This window comes from Astyanax mexicanus, chromosome 18, assembly GCF_023375975.1.
Source record: "Astyanax mexicanus isolate ESR-SI-001 chromosome 18, AstMex3_surface, whole genome shotgun sequence".
Taxonomy (NCBI): Eukaryota; Metazoa; Chordata; class Actinopteri; order Characiformes; family Acestrorhamphidae; genus Astyanax; species Astyanax mexicanus.
This window is the reverse complement of record NC_064425.1, coordinates 12,581,269-12,600,325: the sequence shown is the minus strand read 5'-3', so window position 1 is coordinate 12,600,325 and position 19,057 is coordinate 12,581,269. Positions and strand designations below refer to the sequence as shown.

The 19,057-nt window shown below is 41.5% G+C and overlaps 1 protein-coding gene across 1 annotated transcript; it reads left to right on the top strand.

Annotated features, from left to right (window-relative positions):
* The first annotated feature begins 3,044 nt into the window (after positions 1–3,044).
* Positions 3,045–19,014, top strand: naalad2 (N-acetylated alpha-linked acidic dipeptidase 2). The gene is made up of 19 exons (XM_022669811.2): positions 3,045–3,194; positions 4,313–4,412; positions 4,523–4,709; positions 6,399–6,500; positions 8,390–8,515; positions 9,060–9,246; positions 9,845–9,938; positions 10,035–10,130; positions 10,582–10,667; positions 12,075–12,194; positions 12,335–12,417; positions 12,508–12,571; positions 12,656–12,723; positions 12,874–12,965; positions 13,053–13,143; positions 16,084–16,348; positions 16,595–16,676; positions 16,788–16,880; positions 17,513–19,014. The coding sequence occupies exons 1-19, from the start codon at positions 3,113–3,115 to the stop codon at positions 17,700–17,702; spliced, it is 2,208 nt and encodes a 735-aa protein (XP_022525532.2). The 5' UTR covers positions 3,045–3,112; the 3' UTR covers positions 17,703–19,014.
* Positions 19,015–19,057: the final 43 nt, after the last annotated feature.

The following is a 19,057-nucleotide window of genomic DNA, read 5'->3' as shown; positions in this document are numbered from 1 at the left end:
AAAAGACACTTGGAGATGCCTAAAGGTACACTTGGAGATACCCAAAAAGACACTTGGAGATGCCCAAAAGGACACTTGGAGATGCCCAAAAGGACACTTGGAGATGCCCAAAATGGACACTTGGACATGCCCAAAAGTACATTTGGAGATGCCCAAAAGGACACTTGGAGATGCCCAAAAGGAAACTTGGAGATGCCCAAAAGTACACTTGGAGCAACCCAAAAGGACACTAGGAAATGCCCAAAAGGACACTTGGTGATGCCCCAAAGGACACTTGGAGATGCCCAAAGGACACTTGGAGATACCCAAAAGGACACTTGGAGATGCCCAAAAGGACACTTGGAGATGCCCAAAAGTACACTTGGAGAAACCCAAAAGGACACTTGGAGATGCCCAAAAGGACACTTGGAGATGCACAAAGGACACTTGGAGATGCCCAAAAACACACTTGGAGATGCCCAAAAAGACACTTGGAGATGCGCAAAAGTACACTTGGAGATGCCCAAAAAGACACTTGGAGATGCCCAAAAGTACACTTGGAGCAACCCAAAAGGACACTTGGAGATGCCCAAAAGGACACTTGGAGATGCCCAAAATGACACTTGGAGATGCCCAAAAGGACACTTGGAGATGCCCAAAAGGACACTTGGAGATGCCCAAAGGACACTTGGAGATGCCTAAAAGTACACTTCGAGATACCCAAAAAGACACTTGGAGATGCCTAAAGGTACACTTGGAGATGCCCAAAAGGACACTTGGAGATGCCCAAAAGGACACTTGGAGATGCCCAAAGGACACTTGGAGATGCACAAAAGGACACTTCGAGATACCCAAAAAGACACTTGGAGATGCCTAAAAGTACACTTCGAGATACCCAAAAAGACACTTGGAGATGCCTAAAGGTACACTTGGAGATACCCAAAAAGACACTTGGAGATGCCCAAAAGGACACTTGGAGATGCCCAAAAGGACACTTGGAGATGCCCAAAACGGACACTTGGACATGCCCAAAAGTACATTTGGAGATGCCCAAAAAGACACTTGGAGATGCCCAAAAGGACACTTGGAGATGCCCAAAAGGAAACTTGGAGATGCCCAAAAGTACACTTGGAGCGAACCAAAAGGACACTAGGAAATGCCCAAAAGGACACTTGGTGATGCCCCAAAGGACCCTTGGAGATGCCCAAAGGACACTTGGAGATACCCAAAAGGACACTTGGAGATGCCCAAAAGGACACTTGGAGATGCCCAAAAGTACACTTGGAGAAACCCAAAAGGACACTTGGAGATGCCCAAAAGGACACTTGGAGATGCACAAAGGACACTTGGAGATGCCCAAAACTCACTTGGAGATGCCCAAAAACACACTTGGAGATGCCCAAAAAGACACTTGGAGATGCGCAAAAGTAATCTTGGAGATGCCCAAAAGGACACTAGGAAATTCACAAAGAGATACTTGGAGATGCCCAAAAAGACATTTGGAGATGCCCAAAAGGACATTTGGAGATGCCCAAAAGGACACCTGGAGATGCACAAAAGTACTCTTGGAGAGGCCCAAAGGGATACTTGGAGATGCCCAAAAGGACACTTGGAGAAACCCAAAAGGACACTTGGAAATGCCCAAAAGTACTCTTGGAGAGGCCCAAAGGGATACTTGGAGATGCCCAAAAGTACTCTTGGAGATGCCCAAAAGGACACTAGGAAATGCACAAAGGGATACTTTTAGATGCCCAAAAAGACACTTGGAGATGCCCAAAAGGACACTTGGAGATGCACAAAGGGATACATTGAGATGCCCAAAAAGACACTTGGAGATGCCCAAAAGGACACTCGGAGATGCCTAAAAGGACACTTGGAGATGCCCGAAGGTACACTCGGAGATGCCCATAAGGACACTCTGAGATGCCCTAAAGGACACTCGGACATGCCCAAAAGTACACTTGGAGATGACCAAAAGGGCACTTGGAGATGCCCAAAAGGACACTTGGAGATGCCCAAAGGGATACTTGGAGATGCCCAAAAAGACACTTGGAGATGCCCAAAAGAACACTTAAAGATGCCCAAAAGGACAAGTGGAGATTTCCAAAATGACACTTGAAGATGCCCAAAAGGACACTTGGAGATGCCCAAAAGGACACTCGGAGATGCCCAAAAGAACACTTGGAGATGCCCAAAAGGACACTCGGAGATGCCCAAAAGGACAATTGGAGATGCACAAAGGCACACATTTGGAGATGCCCATAAGGACACACGGAGATGCCCAAAAGGACACTAGGACATGCCCAAAGGGACACTTGGAGATACCCAAAAGGACACTTGGAGATGCCCAAATGGACATTTGGAGATACCCAAAATGTGCAAGTCTCCTTACTGTGGTCTAAAACAACAAACACAGTCACAAACTGTGACCTACAACTTTTTTACAAATTCTTTGTACTGTAACCTACGTTTTAAACCTCCTTACTGTGACCCACAAAGATACAAACTGCCTTACTATGACCCACAACTTTACAAACCACCTTACTGTGACCAACAACTTTACAAACTGCCTTACTATGACCCACAACTTTACAAACCATCTTACTGTGACCAACAATATTACAAACTGCCTTACTATGACCCACAACTTTACAAACCACCTTACTGTGACCAACAACTTTACAAACTGCCTTACTATGACCCACAACTTTACAAACCATCTTACTGTGACCAACAATATTACAAACTGCCTTACTATGACCCACAACTTTACAAACCACCTTACTGTGACCAACAACTTTACAAACCACCTTACTGTGACCAACAACTTTACAAACTGCCTGACTGTGACCAACAACTTTACAAACTTATTTACTGTGTGACTTACCACCTATACAGCCTAACTCAAAACTCTCTCATACACACACACACACACACACACACACACACACTTTGCTGTGTATGGGTCTGAATTCAGATTGAGAACAGTCTCCTCCCCCTCTGTAATCTCCTCCCCCTGGCCTCTTATTGCTCCACCCCCTCCTGTCCCCTGGACAGTGTCTGTCTGCAGTGTGAGCTGTGATCCGAAAGAGAGAGAGAGAGAGACACAGAGACAGAGAGAGACAGAGAGAGAATGGGGGCTGAGAACAGACTTGTCCATTTAGTAAAGTGGATCATCATCATCACACTCTTCTTTTTTCTTGGATTCATCATTGGTATGTAAAGATGTGTGTTTGAATGTGTGAAAATGTGCATGTTTTCCTTGTTCTGTACTGCATGTTTATAGTGAGTGTGTGTGTATGTGTTTAAGATTGTGCACAACATAGGCATTCAGAGACTAATAGGTCAAACTTATTAGTGGTAAAACCAGTAAAACCAGCTTAATCTGCTATACACATTCTTGCAGTGAGTACAGCTGGGAGTGGTGGTCTGGGGGAGAGGGGGCAAGGGTCTTCATATATCAGCACAACTCAACACCCGCTGGGGCCAGGGTGTGTGAGTTACACTCAGCAGGGACTCAAGAGTTCAAACACTGTAACTGAGAGACAGACAGACACACACACACACATTTACACACAGGTGTGAATTGGAGTTGCTGTGTGGACAGTTAATGTAAATTAACATGTAAATGAGGAGTGTTAAAACTTTGCCTTATAGTCACTCTCACACCTCATTGTTGATACTAGAGTTGATGTTCAAAAGTGTTTGGGAGGTCAATCGAATTATTTTGATTAATCAAATTAGTTTTGATGCGATTTTCAAAATGAGATGAAGGAGATTGTAAGTCTTTACATACAGAAGCTGTCAAAGGTTATTTCAGTAGGTAGACATTTACTTTTGTCAGGAACCTGTAAAGAACTCTTTATATAAAAGTGATATTCATATTTTACACTTTTTCTTAACTATAGTACTGAAATAAAAGGAGGTTATGTTTGCACCATGTTAAAAATAAAATGTTGCATTTAAGGTTGAAGTTAAATGTAAAGGAAACAATAGCTTGCACATCACTTTAAAAGGTGCTGTCTGTTTACAAATAAAAAACTGAAGTTATGTAAAAACTAAAAACCATTATTGAGAATCGTAAAGAATATCAATTTTTTTGTGCTAAACTATTACATAATGCTTCTGATCGCTTAATTCTACGTAGGTATCTATCAGTATTAATGAGTACAAAAATATGAATAATCAACCTCGGTATTAAAACATTTATTTCAGGCACAATTTATCAAATAGTTATCTTGACATGCATCAGTTAGCACAGGAGCTACAAGGCTAATGAAGCTACGAGTATTCCCTCCTAATTAGTACCAACAGTGTGTATTTTCTATCCCAGGCTGGTTTGCGAGACCTGGCCCTCAACATCACGAGAAGCCGGACTACCTTCAGAATTTCCTGAAAGAGATACATGCAGATAACATCAAACAGCATCTCAGGTAAACAAACACACAAACACAAGCACACAACCACACACACACACAGACACACAGTGGTAATAACAGTACTAATACAGCTCCTCTGGATGTTTTGTTCTCATTTCCAACAGGAAATTCACCCGTCTGCCCCACCTGGCCGGTACGCAGCAGAATCTTCGATTGGCTAAGCAGATTCGGGATGAGTGGCTGGCCTATGGACTGGACTCGGCTGAGTTGGTCTGGTATGATGTCCTGCTGTCATATCCCAATGGCTCCAGACCCAACTACATCTCAATAGTGGACCAACATGGAGACGAGGTAGTGCTGAATCCTTACTGCTGCATTAGCCTGATGTTGCTAACAATACAAAATGTAGCAAGAAAGCCAATTAGCACTAGCGGTATGAGGCTAAAGAAGCTTATAAAGTAATAGATGTCTGTATCCCACCAATTATCACTAATGGTATGAGGCTAATGTAGTAAGTAATATAGGATTAAACCCCACCATTTAGCACCATTATCATACTAAAGTAATTACAAACTTGCCTGTGTCAGTGTGTGGAGGTGTTCAGTGACCTCTGACAGACATGTTTACATGGTTGCTGATGCTGTATTACAGTTAAAATGTAACTTCTAACATAAAATTATTATAGACAAGCTTCTAAATGTCTTGTGACACAAGGATTTCGCAGTAAATGATAAACTGACTTCCTGTCACTCTCTGTCTCCCACACACACATGCACACAGTCATAGGTGAAAGGCTGAGTAAGCACATTCACTGTAATTGAGGGGGAGACATCTGAGAGTCACTCCAGCCCTGGACGAGAAAAACAAGCTTAAGTTGCACAATTCCACGCTGAAGCTAACGAAAAATAACCGCTGCTGTTTTACTAAAAAAAAAAAAAACATAATACATAAAAACTGCATAGTTTAGGTAGAGTACAGCTACCATAGTTCCAAAAGGTGTTTGACAAGTTTCAGTACCGGGAAGCTAAATCTGCTATAGGTCTAGTTTTGTGAGGTAAAAGGTGCTGTACATTTAAGTTTAACAAATGCTGCTAAGCTGCACTAGATTCAATCAAGGGAGGCTATGCATTGCAGATTCAGTTTGGGGAGGCTAAGGCTGCTCTACGTTTAATATGTTAAGGAAAAACCTGCTTTCTGTTGGTTGGGATACTGTTGTAGCTGAAGTTTAAGCAGGTCAAAGCTGCACTACGTTTAATTAAGGGAGGCTTAAGATGATATAGACACAAGTCAGGGAGGTAAAGCTGTTGAATGTTTGGTTTAGGGAGGCTACTAGGTTCAGTTAGCATTTTTCGTTCAGTTTAGGGAGGATAAAGCTGCTGTAGTTTCAATTTTAAGAGGCTAGATCAGCACTAGGTTCAGTTTAGGAAGGCTAAAGCTCTCGTAGGTACAGTTGAGGCAGTTGAAAATTGAGCCAGGTTCAATTAACAGAGGCTTAAGCTGCTGTAGGTTCAATTAAGGGAGGGTACTGCAGGTCCCGTTCGGGAAGGCAAAAGCTGCTACAAGTTTAGTGTAGCATGCTAAACTGGTATTCATTTGGATAAGGGAGTCAAAAACTGCTGTAAGTTTACTTTAGTGAGGCTAATGTTTCTACAGCTTCAGTTTATGGAGGCTAAAGCTGTACTTGGGTCAATTTAACAATGGCTAAACCTGCAAAGGTTCAGTTTAGGAAGGCTAAATCTTATGTAGGTAAGGTTTCAGGTGAGTAATGCTGCTACAGTCTGGCTGTAATGATATCAGGATAGTAAATTATAGCTAAGGTTACTGTAATAACACCATGGGTGTCCTGGTGTTACAGGCCTCATATATCTCACCTGAGTCATTACAGTTCACACAGTGACATAACTGTCCCTACATCAGCCTTACTCAGCAGAGTCAGCGAGTCATATTTTAAGTTAATCTTTTGTGTTTCTGACACTGTATAGAGCATTACTTAAATAAAATGACAAAGCAAAGTGGCAAACATTTATTGTCCTTCTGCAGGTGTTTAACTCCTCACTCTCTGAGCCGGTTCCTGAAGGATACGAGCATGTGACTGATATCGTCCCTCCCTACAGTGCCTTCTCTTCACAGGGACAACCAGAGGTTACACACATTTTATTTTACAGAAATAAACTGCAATAACATTGGTTTCTTTTGACTTCCAAACTGGTTATAAACATCTGAATTGATTCTACATATCTGAACTAATGCCAAACTTATGAACTGAATTAAACTTTCTGAATAGATTTTAAACTTCTGAACTGATTCCAAACATTTATTTTTATTTTTATTTTTTTATAGCGCTTTTCTAAAACCCAAAGACGCTTACAATTATTGGTACAAAGATACAGATATACAATACACAGACAATACAGGTACAACATTTACAGTGGAACTCCAACTCAGCAGTACTATAGTATGTGAGATCAAACATAATGTTAAGCAGAAGAGAGACCATAAGCAAGAGAGAATAGATGAGTTTTAAGATTTGATTTAAATATGGGAAGAGTGGGAGATAGCTTAACTGCAGTTGGAAGAGAATTCCATAGTCGGGGAGCGATCCTGGAGAAAGCCCGATCACTGAAACTACGACGATTGGATGACGGGACATTTAGAAGCCCAGCAGTAGAGGATCTGAGAGAGCGGGAAGGTTTGTAGGGATGAAGAAGGTCAGAGAGATAGGGCGGTGCCAGGTTATTTAAGGCTTTATAGGTAAGTAGGAGAATCTTAAAGTGAATCCGGTGTTTAACAGGAAGCCAGTGAAGATCTTGAAGAACAGGTGTGATGTGATCGTGAGTGCGAGTGTAGGTGAGCAACCGAGCAGCAGAGTTTTGAATCATTTGGAGTTTGTGGACAGAAGAAGAGGTCATGCCAGCCAATAGGGCGTTGCAGTAGTCTACCCTGCTGGAGATGAATGCGTGAATGAGGAGCTCAGCAGCTGATTGAGAGAGGGACCGTCTAATCTTAGCTATGTTACGCAGATGGAAGAAGGCTGTTTTTACGACAGTGCTTACATGTGCTGTGAATGAAAGAGTGGAGTCGAGGACGACACCCAAATTTCGAACCAGTGCAGATGGTGAGAGCTGTATGTCACCAATTTTGAGGGAGAGAGGGGGAGTGTGGTTAAGGACCGACTTAGTGCCAATCAGTATGAGTTCAGTCTTATTGTCATTTAGCATGAGGAAGTTTTGCTTCATCCAGCTTTTGATCTCAGTTAGACAGCTTTCTATATGTGCAGTGGGTGGATTATTGATTGAACTGGTATTGATGTAAATTTGGGTATCGTCCGCATAGCAGTGGAAATTAATGTTGAAGTGACGCAATATACGTCCAAGGGGAAGTATATATATGATGAAGAGAAGAGGTCCAAGGACTGATCCTTGAGGATCCCCTTATGTAATCACAGAGGTAGAGGAGGAATAGCCACAGAGTGTGATGTACTGTTTTCTGTTAGTTAGGTAGGATGAAAACCAATCCAGCGCATTCTAAATGTCTGAACTATTTCCAAATTTCTGAACTATTTCCAAACTTCTGAACTGATTCTAAACTTCTGAATTGATTGAAATCTGTTGATTGTTTTAACCTTATGAACTGATTCTACACATATTAACTAACTCCACATTTCTGAACTGACTCTTAACGTCTGATCTAATTCCAGACTTCTGAACTGATTCTGAATTGATTTGAAACTGATTCTAAACTTCTGAAATGATTCTTGACTAATTCTGAATTAATTTCCAACTTATGGAATTATTTTTAAATGTTTTACCTATTTCCAAACTGATTCTGAATTGATTGAAACCCATTTTTAACTTCTGAATTAATTTAAAGTTAAATTAAAGTGATTCTGGACTGATTCCAAATTTGTGGACTGCTTTTAAACCTCAAATTCCAAACTTCTGAACTGATTCCTAACCGATTCTGAATTGATTCCAAACCGATTCCAAACATTTGAACAGCAGTGTGTAATCAGTGCTGTTGGTTGTTCACAGGGGGATCTGGTGTATGTAAACTATGGCAGGACTGAAGATTTTTTCAAGCTGGAACGAGAGATGGGAATTAACTGCACTGGAAAAATCGTCATCGCCCGATACGGAAAAATCTTCAGGGGCAATAAAGTGAGTGATGTTAATACTACACACACACTACATTTAGGCACCCCGCATGATCACCAGTTCAGCCCATATTACACTCCTCCCTCAGCTGATACAAAGCTCAATGCTGAGTTTAAAGCTGATGTTCATTCATGTTAACCTTACAGGGACAGTTTTGCTGACAAGCTTAAGCCTACTTATAAACTAAATGCTACAGTCTAAGACTAGGGAAAACTGCCCCATACAGAGTGTACTACTGAATTGGCCCTGCTCCCTCCGGGTGGGTAGATGGCGCTCTCTTCCCATGTTACTAAAAGGGTTATGTCCGCAGCACGGGGCGTCGGTGAGTTGATGTATCGGAGTTGCTGCGCTTTCCTCCAAGCGTGTTGTGATGGTACTCAGCAATGCTGCATCAGCAGCAACATGAAAAGAAGCTGTGGCTGACTTCACATGTATTAAAAGAAACGTGTTAGTCTTCACCCTCCTGGTGTGTAAAGACAAAAATTGTATAAAAGGAAAAGTAGTAATGTCTGTTACACAGTAATACCCGTGTGTTTGTTTGTATCAGGTGAAGAACGCAATGCTAGCGGGGGCTAAAGGCATCGTGATGTATTCAGACCCAGCGGATTACTGTGCCGAGGGGGTTGAGCCCTACCCTGCTGGATGGAACCTGCCAGGAGGAGGCGCTCAACGAGGAAACGTCCTGAACCTGAATGGGGCAGGAGACCCTCTCACACCTGGATATCCTGCCAAAGGTGCGTATTTACACCTCTTTTTTTAAAAAGAGTATACAGTGGTGCCGAGTGGTCCAGTGGTCTATAGCACTACCACTATGAGCGGGAGGTCGCAGGTTCGTCCCCCCGCGCTTGCAGCTTTGCCATCAAGCTGCCGGCACTCAGAGGGAGCAAAACTGGCCTTGCTACCTCTGGGTGGGTACATGGCGCTCTCTCCCCACATCACTTTTACGGTAATGTTCGCAGCACAGGGAGTCTGTGAGCTGATGTACCGGAACCGAGCCACTGCGCTGTCCTCCGAGTGCGCTGGCTGCTCGACAATGCTGCATCAGCAGCATCTCGAAAATAAGTGGTGTCTGACTTCAAATGTATCGGAGGAAGCATGTGCTAGTCATGTGCTACCCTCCTGGTGTGTTGGGGTATTACTACTGATAGAGGGAGTCCTAATGAGTGGGTTGCGTAATTGGCCGTGTAAATTGGGAAGAAAATGGGAAAACAATTAGAAATAAAATTATTTTAAAAAAAGAGTACACAGTAAAAAGTATATAACTACAACACTCGCTGTTCGACTACATCAAATGGGTGTTTATTTCGGATGTTTGTTTTTGTGTTTTTTCAGAATACACTTACAGATCTAGTCTAGAGGAAGGAGTAGGGCTGCCCAAAATTCCTGTGCACCCTATTGGCTACCATGACGCTCTTCATTTGCTAAAGTAAGTTCCTGGTTTTGTTACAAAAAATAAAAAGAAGCTATTGTTTGATCCAGTAATAAAGAAAATCATCAAATAATGTTTGTGTGTGTGATGTAGGAATATGGGCGGGGCCTCTCCTCCTGCTGGCTGGACAGGAGCTCTGAATGTGTCGTATCGCATCGGGCCGGGATTCACCAATGATTTCCAGCAAAAGTAAGACCTGTACAGAACACCAGTTCAGTTACAGCTCAGTCTCCTAGTCTAGTCATTTCTCTCTCACTTTCCTTCTGTTTTAGTAGAAGTTCTGAGCAGTAAAAGACACACTGCACACACACACACACACACACAGCACTAACTTATTGTTTAAAGTCTGGCTCGGTTGTATGTGTCTAATGAATGCTGGAGTAGAGCCCAGATTCACATAATGGACCTTATGTCTACATACACACACACACACACACACACACACACACAGAACACTGGTGTGACCTTCAGTCTAGATTTATTATTGTTTATACTACATACTCACTTAAATATTCAAATAATGAATTCCATATTTCCATATTCGGTTACATCTCTCTGATTTCAGTTCTGTGCGCTTAAAATCCATCCCGACCCTGTTCTAAGTGTTTAGGTATAAAACTCTGACTCTGTGTGTTTTCAGTAAGGTGCGCATGAACATTCACACCTACAACGAAGTGACCCGCATCTACAACGTCATCGGAAAGATCAGAGGAGCGCAGGAGCCAGGTACGCTGCTACTCGTAAGCTCACCTACACTCACCTGCTTACCTATTGCTCACCTGCTCAAGTCTCCAGTCACAGCACTGGATGCATTGCAAACTGAAAATCATATTGAAACTCCTTCTGCTGATTAGGTTTGAGTATGAAAATGTATACACAGTGTCTGCATCACACAAGAAGATCAATGCCTGAGCAACCATTTAAAAACCATAGCAGCCACCTAGTAACATTTTACCAACCACCAGGGATAACCTATCAACTGCCAAGCCACACCTGAACAACCATCTCTAAACACTGTAACTATACCATAGTAATTAAAGCAAGCAATCTTAGCAACACACAAGAAACAACCTTTCAGATGTCTAATTTATCATATGAGCCACCTATCAATTTTTAGCAACAACTAATGACATTGCTTAAAATACCATACCAACCACCTATTAATATCCAAGCAACAATCTAGCAACCACCAACTAGTGGTGACTAATCCCAGCCTTACATGACCTAACGACTAATTAATGTCCTAGCAACAACTTTGCAATGGCTTTAAGAATAAACTTCCTGTGCAGAAACACACTTATGCCATTAATTTGAATATTTTGTCCCACCCAGGAACACATTCTCCTTTCAGTTTAAAAGAAAACATTTTAAGGACTACTGCCTTAATATAACAGAGGTAAAGATATAGTTTATCTAACATTTTTTAGTACATCAGACAAAAAGTAAAAATCTTTTCTATTGGCTTCTGGCATAATATTTATTTTCATAACTGGTGTATCCACCTTCCCACAACTCCTGACCAGGACAACCTTTCTGTGGGTATTCAGTTATAGCAGGTATATCAGTTAATCTTCTGGCGATTCTTACTTCTCTAAGTCAAATTTTCAATTAGTCACTCAGTAAGACTAACCATTGCTTATTCAGGAAAGTTAGTTTGTGTTTTAGCTTTTTAATTCAGGATAAATGTATCTTAACTTGGACCATAACCTGCTCTTATGACCTACACAACACTGTGTCCAGGCAGTTAATCATTATATAAAATGTTCTTCTAAATAAATCCAAAATACTACACCACCAAAGAGTACTTTTGAACTGGAGTTGTAATCTTACTTGGATAATCAACCCAAAAAAGTGAATTCTTCCACACATTCACACACTAACTCCATATTATCCAACTCAAGAAATGCTGTATAGCAACCATCAAACACTAACTTCAAATGCCATAGTGACCACCTACAATACTATAGCAACCATACTATATACTGTCCTTGCAGCTATGTAAATTACTGTAGAAACTACCAAACAACATACTGTTCCGTGTAGACCAGGCAGCACCAGTGTGTGTAGGCAGTAGGCCTGTGTTTTGTGTAGACTTGTAAAGTGGCTGGTGTGTTTATGTGTGTGTGTGTTCAGACAGGTATATAATCCTCGGGGGGCATCGGGATGCATGGGTTTTCGGGGGGATTGACCCAGTCAGTGGAGCAGCCGTGGTGCATGAGACTGCCAGGGCTGCAGGAAAACAAATGCAAAAAGGTGTGTATTCACATGCACAAACACAGTGTACTATGCACAATAAATAATCTCATACAGTTACACTAACAATAACATATGTGTATGTGTGTGTGTGTGTGTGTGTGTGTGTGTGTGTGTGTGTGTGTGTGTGTGTGAGCCAGGCTGGCGTCCCAGGCGCACAGTGATCTTTGCTAGCTGGGATGCTGAGGAATTTGGCCTGCTGGGATCTACAGAGTGGGCGGAGGTGAGGGAGAAGGAGAGACAGACAGATTTTCTTGTGTTACTGGTGTATTATGACCTTAATGTGTGTGTGTGTTTTTGTTTGTGTGTGTAGGACAATGCTAAAATGTTACAGGAGAGAGCTGTTGCTTACATCAATGCAGACTCTGCCATTGAGGGTAAGATATACACACATTTAGATATAATAACACTCATTAATAATAATATGACACTTTACAGCTAAATTGTGTGTGTGTGTGTAGGTATGTACACACTCAGAGTGGACTGCACTCCCTCTCTACATACAGTGGTCTATGACATCACTAAACAGGTAAGCCCTAAACTGTCCATTCCACCTTAAGTGGTTCTGCAGTTACATTCTGGCACCAGACCATAAATGTGAAACAATTTAAGGTGGACATTGGAGAAAATGGTTTATAAACAGTAAGCAGGTAATAGCAGGTAATCTGTATTTATTCAGGTAATGAGCCCAGAGAAAGGTGAAGAGCGGATGACTCTGTATGAGAGCTGGCACAAACGAGACAACTGGACTAATGACCGAGATGCTCCACGGTAAGAGCATTGCATTACTGCTAACAATGGCATGTTAAGTAGCATTTTTATTCTTTAATAACATAAATAATGTGATCATCTGTGTAGGATCAGTAAACTAGGCTCCGGGAGCGACTTTGAAGCGTACTTTATCAGACTGGGAATCACATCTGGCAGAGCAAGATACACCAAAAACAGGGTAAGTGAATTTGTGTATTGTGTGAAACACCATAGCTTACTGGCTACTTTATCAGAAATATTAAAGGTGGAGCGGTGTAGATGCAACATGGGGTTTTACATAGTATGAGTTTTTAATTCTGTATTGGAGTCGCATATTCCTTATAAGGCTGTATAGAGTATGTATTTGTTTAAAGTTTAAGTAGTTTACAATAGGGGTTTGTTTACAGTATGAGGGCTGTATACAGTATGGATTTGTATACAGTGTGGGTAGTTTATAAATAGGTTTGTATATATTATGACTTTGTTTAAAATGTAAATAGTTTACAGTATGAATTTGTATAAAGTATAAAGATTGTGTATAATATATGTTTTTTTTATACAGTACAGAGTTTGAATACTGTATGTGAGTTGTAAATATTATCAGGTTGAATATTGTTTGGAGTTTGTATACAGTATGATATTGTATACCACATGTGGGTTATATAAAGTTTGGGGGAACATAATATGAGGTTGCAAAAAGTATGATAATTGTATAAAGTATGTGGGTTGTATAAAGTAAAGCGGTGTAATAGTGTATGCGGGAGGTTTGTATACAGTATGTGTTTGTATACAGTATGATGAATAGTGTGTAATGTTGTATACAGGTGCTGGTCAACGAATTAGAATAATTTGAAATAGTGCAATCATGAAATTCATTGAATGCATTTTTTGTGCAGAAAGCAAATCAGGTGTTCACCGCACCTGTCCTACTCGTTAGACTAATCACAGAACTCGTTACCTGGAAAAAAATTTGCTCAGCTGAGCTTTCCAAAAGGCCCATTTAGGCCATTTAACTGTGACACTGTTGTTTTATTGAATTAGAATAATGGAGAAACCGTTTCATTGAATTAGAATAATTTTTATTATAATTACAATCATCACTTTCTCAGTATTTTGTGGCTGCCCCCTTGGCTTGTATGACTGCCTGAAGTCTCCGCGGCATCGATTTGACCAGCTTGTCGCAAGTTTCCGCACTCACAGCTTCCCAGGCAGTGGCGATGTTCTGCTTCAGTTGGTCCAGCGTAGTAGGCTTTCTGTCGCAAACTTTCCGCTTGACGATGGCCCAAAGGTTTTCAATGACATTGAGGTCAGGCGAGTTGGCCGGCCATGCCATGTTTTTTAGTGAACCAATCTTTGGTCGACTTTGCCGCATGAGCCGGTGCAAGATCCTGTTGAAATATGAAGTCTTCTTCGCCGAACTGTTCCTCAACAGTCGGAATCAGGAACGTTTCCAGAACATCTTGATATACGGCAGCATTGACAGTCTTCTTGAGGAAGCAGAGTTTCCCTACACCTCGAGCGGACATGCATCCCCAGACCATAACGCTCTGGGGAAACTTGACGGATCTTTTCACACACTCGTGGTTGTAGGTTTCGCCACCACGACGCCAGACACGAGGACCTTGGTCACAGAAGGAGATGCAGAAGCGTGATTCGTCACTGAAGACCACTTTCTGCCAGTCTTCAGCAGTCTCATTTGTTTCTTGTTCGGCATCGGTTTTACTGCTGGAACGAGAGATTTGAAGCCGAGTTCGCGCAGACGACGGTAAGTGGTTGATCTGGAGACGTCAGCGCCGGTCTGCTTGTTCCACAAGTCGGTGAGCTCGGAAGTGGACTTGAACCGGTTGCTGACTGCGATCTTTCTCAGCTGCTTGTTGTCGCGAGCAGAAGTTTTTCGGACGCCGGAACAGTTGGTGCGCTTGCTGCAGTTTTTCTTGAGAGCTTTGCAGACGGAAGACTGGCTGATGCCGAGCTGCTCAGCAATTTTAGTTTGGGTCAAGCCTTGTTGGCGAAGGGCTTGAATTTGAGCCACTATTCCGGTTGAGAGGTCGCGCTGCTTACCCATGATTGATTTTACAACTTAGAAATTCTACTCAACCCTGACTTTATACTGCACAGTGAACACTCTTCACAGAAAACAAAAATTCGAGCATTTATTCTAATTCAATAAAACAACAGTGTCACAGTTAAATGGCCTAAATGGGCCTTTTGGAAAGCTCAGCTGAGTAATTTTTTTTTCCAGGTAACGAGTTCTGTGATTAGTCTAACGAGTAGGACAGGTGCGGTGAACACCTGATTTTCTTTCTGCACAAAAAATGCATTCAAAGAATTTCATGATTGCACTATTTCAAATTATTCTAATTCGTTGACCAGCACCTGTACAGTGTTTTTGTATACTATATTAGGTTTATATACAGTATGGTGGTGTGTAATAGTGTATGGGGTGGGGCTGGTAAACAGTAAGTGTTTTATACAGTATGTGTTTGTATACAGTATAGTGGTGTAGTGTATGGGGCAGGTTTAAATACCGTATAGCAGTTAAATAATGCATGGGATGGGGTAGTATACAGTGTATACAGTATGTGTTTGTATACAGTATGTGTTTGTAAAAAGTATGATGTATACAGTATGGGGGTTGTATATAGTATGGCGATTAAATAGTATATGGGGTGGGTAGAGTATACAGTGTGTTTGTATACAGTATGATGTTTTATACAGTATGATGTATATGTTTTTGTATACAGCATGTATTTGTATACAGTATGATGTTGTATACAGTATGTCTTTGTATACAGTATGTCTTTGTATACAGTATTTGTGTACAGTATGATATATACAGTATGATGTTGTATACAGTATGTATTTGTATACAGTATGATGTTTTATACAGTATGATGTATACAGTATGTCTGTATACAGCATGTATTTGTATACAGTATGATGTTTTATACAGTATGTATTTGTAAACAGCATGTATTTTTATACAGTATGATGTTATATACAGTATGATGTTGTATACAGTAGGTCTTTGTATACAGCATGTACTTATATACAGTATAATGTTGTACACAGTTTGTCTTTGTATACAGTATGTGTTTGTATGCAATATTCTAATACAGTGCTGTTATTCTTTTTGAAGAAAACTGAGCTATACAGCAGTTACCCAGTGTACCACAGTGTGTACGAGACGTTCGAGCTGGTGGAGCGTTTTTATGACCCCTCGTTTCGGCGGCTAGAGGCAGTGGGGCGGGTGCGGGCGGGGCTTGTGTTCCGACTGGCGGACGACCTCATCATTCCACTGGATTGTAACGAATACGCCCAGTCCCTTGCCCAGTACTCACATACCATCGAGCAGCTTGCAATGAAACACCCGCAGGAAATGCAGATGTACTCTGTCAAGTTCGGTACGAAACACACACATACACAGGAGAATTTAATTTATGTATTTAATAATGTGTTTCGGATTGTCTAGACAATAGACGGCACTCTGTACAGAGTGAAGAGTGTGTGTGTGTCTGTGTAGATATGGAGGTTTCAAATAAAACTTTGGTGTGTAATTCATAATAGCTGCTATCAATTTCTTAACGCAAAACAAACACTTCACCTCAGCTCACAGAACTCTCTCTTCTCTCTCTGACACACACACACAGATGCTCTGTTCTCAGCTGTGCAGAACTTCACAGATGCAGCAGCAGGGTTCCACCATCGACTGAAAGCCCTAGATACTACAGAGTAAGAATAACACACAGACCGATATTTTAAAACATTTAGAACACACAAACTCACGCACATTATACTATTATCATACACATGTAACATTCTCTCCCTCTCTCTCTCTCTCAGTGCTCTGGCAGTTCGGATGGTGAATGACCAGTTAATGTATTTGGAGCGAGCCTTTATCGACCCACTAGGGCTGCCAGGCAGGCCTTTCTACAGGTAATACCTTAGCATAGGTAAACACTACAGGTAAACTCGTGTCTAAAGGTTAATATCTTCCATAGGTAAACATCTGTCTATGATTAAACACCTGACTACAGGTTAACACCGTCCATTAGTAAACACTTGTCAGCAGTTAAACACCCGTCCATAGGTAAACATCTATTTACAGTTAAACATCTGTCTATAGGTAAACTCCTGTCTACAGGTTAACACCTGTCCATAGGTAAACACTTTTCTACAGGTAAACACCTGTCCATAGGTAAACGTCTGTCTACAGGTTAATACCTTCCACAAGTAAGCACCTTTCCATATGTAAACACCTGTCTACAGGTAAATACTTATCCAAAGGTAAACACCTTTCCATATATAAAAATTTGTCTACAGCTAAACACATCCACAGCTAAGCACCTGTCGAGAGATAAACATCTGTCTACAGGTTAACATCTTCCATATGTAAGCACCTTTCCATAGGTGAACACTTGTCTAGAGGTTAACACCTGTCTATAGGCATGTTGCCCATAGGTAAACACTTGACTACAAAAAAACACCCATCTAAAGACATCTCTGTGTTTATCGATTTTAGTCTATATCAGTAATAAAATGCTTGCTCTCTCTCTTTTTGTTTACAGGCATGTCATATTTGCCCCTAGCAGCCATAATAAATATGCAGGCGAGTCGTTTCCCGGTGTGTACGATGCTCTGTTCGATATTGAAAATGCTGTGGACCCTCACAGTGCCTGGGATGAAGTCAAGCGCCAAATAAGCATTGCTGCATTTACCGTCAACTCTGCTGCCAACACACTACACCCAGTGGCATGAGGTCAGCTCCACATGACCTCAAACCTGACGATTCTGAGATAGACTGTGTAATGCTTACTGCACAGCGCCTACGATGCTGACCTCATTTCAGTTTTCACTGCTAATATACTGTAAAACAGTAGTTAAACAGTAATTAGTAATGAGAGGAGAATACTGAGCTGTTTAACAGAGCTACATGAGCTAGAGACTGAATGGGTGGGGCTGTACTGCTGTAGGATGAATGAGTGGGGCTAAACTGCTGTAGGCTGAAGTGAGTGGGGACTGAACTGCTGTATGATGAATGGGTGGTGCTAAACTGCTATAGGATGAATGCGTGGGGCTGAACTGCTGTAGGATGAGTGGGTGTGGCTAAACACTTGAAGGATGAACGTGTGAGGCTAAACTGCTGTATGAATGAGTGGGGCTGAACTGCTGTAGGATGAATGGGTGGGGTAAACTGCTGAAGGATGAATGTGTGGGGCTAAACTGCTGTAGGATGAATGGGTGGGGTAAACTGCTGAAGGATGAACATGTGGGGCTAAACTGCTGAAGGATGAATGTGTGAGGCTAAACTGCTGTAGGATGAATGAGTGGGGCTGAACTGCTGTAGGATGAATGTGTGGGGCTAAACTGCTGAAGGATGAATGAGTGAGGCTGAACTGCTGTAGGATGAATGTGTGGGGCTAAACTGCTGAAGGATGAATGAGTGAGGCTGAACTGCTGTAGGATGAATGTGTGGGGCTAAACTGCTGAAGGATGAATGTGTGGGGCTAAACTGCTGACGGATGCATGGGTGGGGCTAAACTGCTGAAGGATGAATGGGTGGGGCTAAACTGCAGTAGGATGAAAAGGCTATATGTAAAATACTTTTTTGTAATGGGGTTATGCATTTTTTATCTAAATAAGGGTTGTACAGATAGGAGGGCGGGTCAAGGGTGTTTAAAAACAGTGTTTACATGCTGTTGTTTTCATGAAGAAGTGAGAATAATACTATATTTGTTCTTCACCATGTGTACCTTCACTTGAGTTTTCACAATTTTTAGTATTTTTGGAAAACATCAACATTCCAAAGACATCACTACTTTTTATAAGTATTCTCCTCAACTCAGGATGTTTGTACTAAAAGCAGTGATATTTTGAACACGACAAAACAAACCCATTTAGTTGTATTCATTGACAATTTTTTAATGAACTGTAACCTTGTTTTAAAAAGCTTTAAAACACACACACACACACACAATCTAAGCACAGACTGCACAGTGCACATCAGTATATGTGATGTTCATAGTATAATCAGTATTAGCCACAGTAATAAAGACTAAACTGGTCTGTTGTTCTGTTGTCTGTTATTGTGTCTATTCATATGAATCACCATC

Coding starts and splice junctions, on each gene's coding strand:
- naalad2 (XM_022669811.2), top strand. CDS start 3,113: ATGGGGGCTGAGAACAGACTTGTCCATTTAGTAAAGTGGATCATCATC. Junction 8,516..9,059: donor AAATCTTCAGGGGCAATAAA/GTGAGTGATGTT, acceptor TGTTTGTATCAG/GTGAAGAACGCAATGCTAGC. Junction 12,195..12,334: donor AGGAAAACAAATGCAAAAAG/GTGTGTATTCAC, acceptor TGTGTGAGCCAG/GCTGGCGTCCCAGGCGCACA.